Consider the following 3,721-nt stretch of genomic DNA (forward strand, 5'->3'; position numbering starts at 1 on the left):
GGCCACCGGAAGGGAGGAAGGAGGCGCTGGGAGGGCAGCAGAGGGTTTGTCTTTGACCCGATGCTAACAGCAGCCTGGCCCGGCGTGTAGGGCACGAGAGAACAAATGAAGGGGAAGAAATCACCTGCTTCCAGCTTCTGACCAGTAACCTCCATTGCTCAGTGTCTAATAGAAACACAATGGTGCTTTCCAACGGGAAATCGGCAGCTGCCTCCTCTTGCATCACGAGATGCGAGATAAGGGCCAGTGGTTGGTTTTTTTTTCTCCTGTAATCGATGCTTTGAGATGTTTGGAAATACCTCGTGAGGAAGTTCCTCGTTATAGGGGTGCAAATAGCACCGGGGAAGGCGGCGGGGGCTCTGCATCGTGATGTGGGAGGTAATGCAAAACAAGCGGCACCACCGTTAAGCAATTTCCCGTCAGCAGGGCCTGTCCACACCGCCTGGCTGGCCGTGTCTGAACGCAGCGTCACGCTCTTGTTGTGCTCACTGTGGCGAAACGAGGGGGATTTGGCATCCTTGATCAGCCCCGAGTGGGGAGGTGACGCTCTGCTCTTGTCCCTCGGACGTTGGCAGGGTGATGCCAGCTTGATCCAGAGCCATGTCCAGGTACCTGAAGCACTTCACAGTGGTGGGTGACAACCCCGTGCAGTGGAGCAACGACTATCAGAAATGGGAGGAGGAGGAGGAGAATGGGGAGAAGCATCCAGATTCGGAGATCAAGCTGGAGCCCAGCAGGAGACATGTCTCCTTCAAGGACATGATGAAAAAGCTCTTCAGCTCCCACAGGTTTCAGGTGAGGCAGAACCAACCCAGGCCAAAGGGAGATGAGGGCGAGATTTGGGCAAAGGCACCTGCAACAGCAGAGCTGATGTGGGACAGGGCTCAAGGTGGGCTGGGAGCAGCACTGAGCTCGTGAGCGCTCACGGGACCTGCGAGAGCAGCTTCTGCCTCTGAGCTGGGCTGTCCTCTCGGAAACGAGCTGCTCTGCAGTGGGCGCAGATGTTTCCTGAGCGGCGACAAGCCTCGGTGCGCGCTCGTCACGGCACTGGCAAGAGGCACGTGCTCTCCCCCAGCTCGAGCTCCCTGAGACCCCCCCCCATGCCAAGCGGTGGGAAATGGCTGGGTTTGGTGGGGAATTAAGTTGTTTTGTATGGGTGAGACTTTGCAGGAATAACCCCCCCCGGGGCTGCAGGAGTGGGAGCCCTGGGTGGGAGCAACAGAAAGCTCCACGAAATATAACCGGGCAAACTGGGGATGCAGGACATTGGGGCATCTTTAGCTTGAAGGCTGCATAGGCTCCTCTTGCTGATCTGTCCATGCTGGGAGAGGGTTCACATCGGTTCTTCTCCTCTGACAGATCCTGGTTGTCTGCTTGGTCATCCTGGATGCCTTGTTGGTCCTTGGGGAGTTGCTGATGGACTTGAAAATCATCCATCCGGACAAATATAATATAACCCCGAAGGTAAAATGCAGGGAAGTGTTGACGTGAACCGTGATTTCCCTCTTTTTGGTGCTCAAAGCCCACTCTATAGGACAGCCAGGCCAGGCAGGACCTCGATCTTCAGCCTTGCCACGCCGGTAGTCACAGGCACACAGACGAAAGTCTGGCTGTCACTCGTGTGACAGCCCTGCAGTCTGCAGGGCCGACCTGGCTGGGCTGATGCTGGTCTGTGCAGCAGCTTCGTGTTTCCTCGGGCTGCAGCAGAGCTGAATTGCTCTTGCTGCTCTTCTCCCAGTCGTCTTTACACCTCCAGGTCTAGCTTACCCAAAGCCTCTGGCTGCCCAGCTGTGCTTGCTCTGGTTGTCCCTTAGAGCAGAAGAAAAGTCCCCAGCCCTCCTTGTAGAGCCAAATCAGATGCGCTCTCAAGCGGTGGAGGATTTCCAGCCTGCCCTGCTCGCGTGCACGCAGGAGGGGTTCCTGGCCTTAAACCTGTGCTGTCTTTTCCCAGGTTTTCCACTACCTCTCCCTTTCCATTTTAACCATCTTCCTGGTTGAGGTGGGGTTTAAAGTCTTTGTCTACCGCCGGGAGTTCTTCCACCACAAGTTCGAAGTGCTGGACGGGATCGTCGTCATCGTGTCGTTCATCCTCGATGTTGTCCTTATCTTCCGGGAGCATGAGTTTGAAGCTGTCGGGCTCCTGATACTCCTGCGGCTGTGGCGTGTGGCCAGGATTATCAACGGTAGGTGCGCGTGGCCGGTTGGGAGCTTTCCTTGGTGCATGGGCTGGATTTGGCGACCTTACCTGAATTTTCTGGGCTTGCATCTTTGCTCCCTTCTGTGAGATCCCAGGGTCTTGCTCTCCCAGCGAACTCAGAGTTTCGCCCATCCAGTTTTCGTTTGCTGGATTGTGGCCTTAATTAGGTTGTAATTTCTTTTGGAGGAGCAATGATCTGCTCCTCCATGGCTTGTGTTGGTGCGATGCCTTGGCGGTGGGGGCACGGCAGCTGGCCTGGGCTAGCGGAGGTGCCCAGCTCTAGCACAGCAGCATTGGGCATGTTACCCTAAACCCAACCCATAATTTGTTCTTACATCCCTCCCTCCTGGAGGGGGATGGCTCGCGTCTTAAGTTTGTGTTGTAGGGTCCTTTTGGCAATGTTTTAACAGGGTAAAACCCTGCCTTCCCCAGTCTGCTTCTACAGCAGAGCAGGTTTGAATGTTCTGATGTTCTGCTGTGAGTCTGCCACCCCCTCCAGGGATGCTGCAGGGAACGTCCTGATCTCACTCCAGATCTTTCTTGCTTGGATTCAAAGGGTTTACCATAAAAAGAGGAATATAAGATGTCCCCAAATCAGACTTTACTGACTCTGCTGTTGTAGCTGTAAATTGTTGCAACTAGATTTAAATTCAGACACTTCTGAAACAAGTGTAGCTGGAAACATTTTCTTCCTTCTTGGGGAAGGAATTTTGGGATTCAAAAAAAACATGGCAATGAGATTATCCCGAATTCCTGCATGAAACATCAGCCTGAGAGCTGGCCTGTGCCTTCAAGTGCACTTTCGGCAAGTGCTCTGTACTGGATGCAGCTGTAAGTCTTGTTGGAATGAAAGGAAAGGATGGCTGGGGCCGTGTCCATCACCTGCAGCCCCCTGCTGCCATCTCGATGGGGAAAACGTGCCTGGTCGGTGGCCGTGGCCGGGAAGAGGGGAGATGTGAGAGCAGCTTCAGCTCTTTTTAGCTCGGAGTGAAAGTCAGAGAGAAACCGGATTTGTGTGCAGCTGCGTGAGCCACAGGAACTTTGGTGTCTCTTAATGCCCCGTTTTACACCAGAAAAAGAGCATTGCATTTACAAGTAAATCTCCATATCCTTGGGTGCTTCTGGTGTTTTCCCCTTCTGAGTTTCTCACCGTGCCCACCCGCTTGGAGCAACAGAGGGGAAGAAAGAAAATCTGCCCCAAGCTTCGGGTGTTGGGTGTCTAAGCCCAGGCACGGTTCACTGCCTTCGGTCGCTGTTGATTGATAAGGACGGGGTTACAGGCAGGTGGGGACCGTCCGATGTTATCAATGCAAATAAGCAGCATCGCTGCTTTGTCTCCGGAGAAATGAACCCCCAAACCCCACGCCTGCTGCCTGTAGCACTAGAAACACAGGCACGCATCAGTGCCTGCCTTCGTGCACGTTGTTCTGTCAACAGCCGGAGAAGAGCTCTGTCGGGGAGGAAGAACGTGATGTTCTTGATGCTCTTATCAAGCCTTTCTTTTTTTTTTTTTTTTTTTTTTTT

The 3,721-nt window shown here is 53.7% G+C and overlaps 1 protein-coding gene across 1 annotated transcript in view; it reads left to right on the top strand.

Moving 5' to 3' along the window:
- The first annotated feature begins 527 nt into the window (after positions 1 to 527).
- The window catches only part of HVCN1 (hydrogen voltage gated channel 1), a 4,775-nt gene continuing 1,581 nt past the window's right edge, over positions 528 to 3,721 (top strand). Inside the window, exons 1-3 of the mRNA XM_009634888.2 lie at positions 528 to 795; positions 1,360 to 1,464; positions 1,952 to 2,183. Coding sequence (XP_009633183.1) covers positions 601 to 795; positions 1,360 to 1,464; positions 1,952 to 2,183 — 532 coding nt within the window. The 5' untranslated portion in view covers positions 528 to 600. The remainder of the gene's footprint in view (positions 796 to 1,359; positions 1,465 to 1,951; positions 2,184 to 3,721) is intronic.

Source organism: Egretta garzetta, unplaced genomic scaffold (assembly GCF_000687185.1).
Source record: "Egretta garzetta isolate BGI_Z169 unplaced genomic scaffold, ASM68718v1 scaffold343, whole genome shotgun sequence".
Classification (NCBI taxonomy): Eukaryota; Metazoa; Chordata; class Aves; order Pelecaniformes; family Ardeidae; genus Egretta; species Egretta garzetta.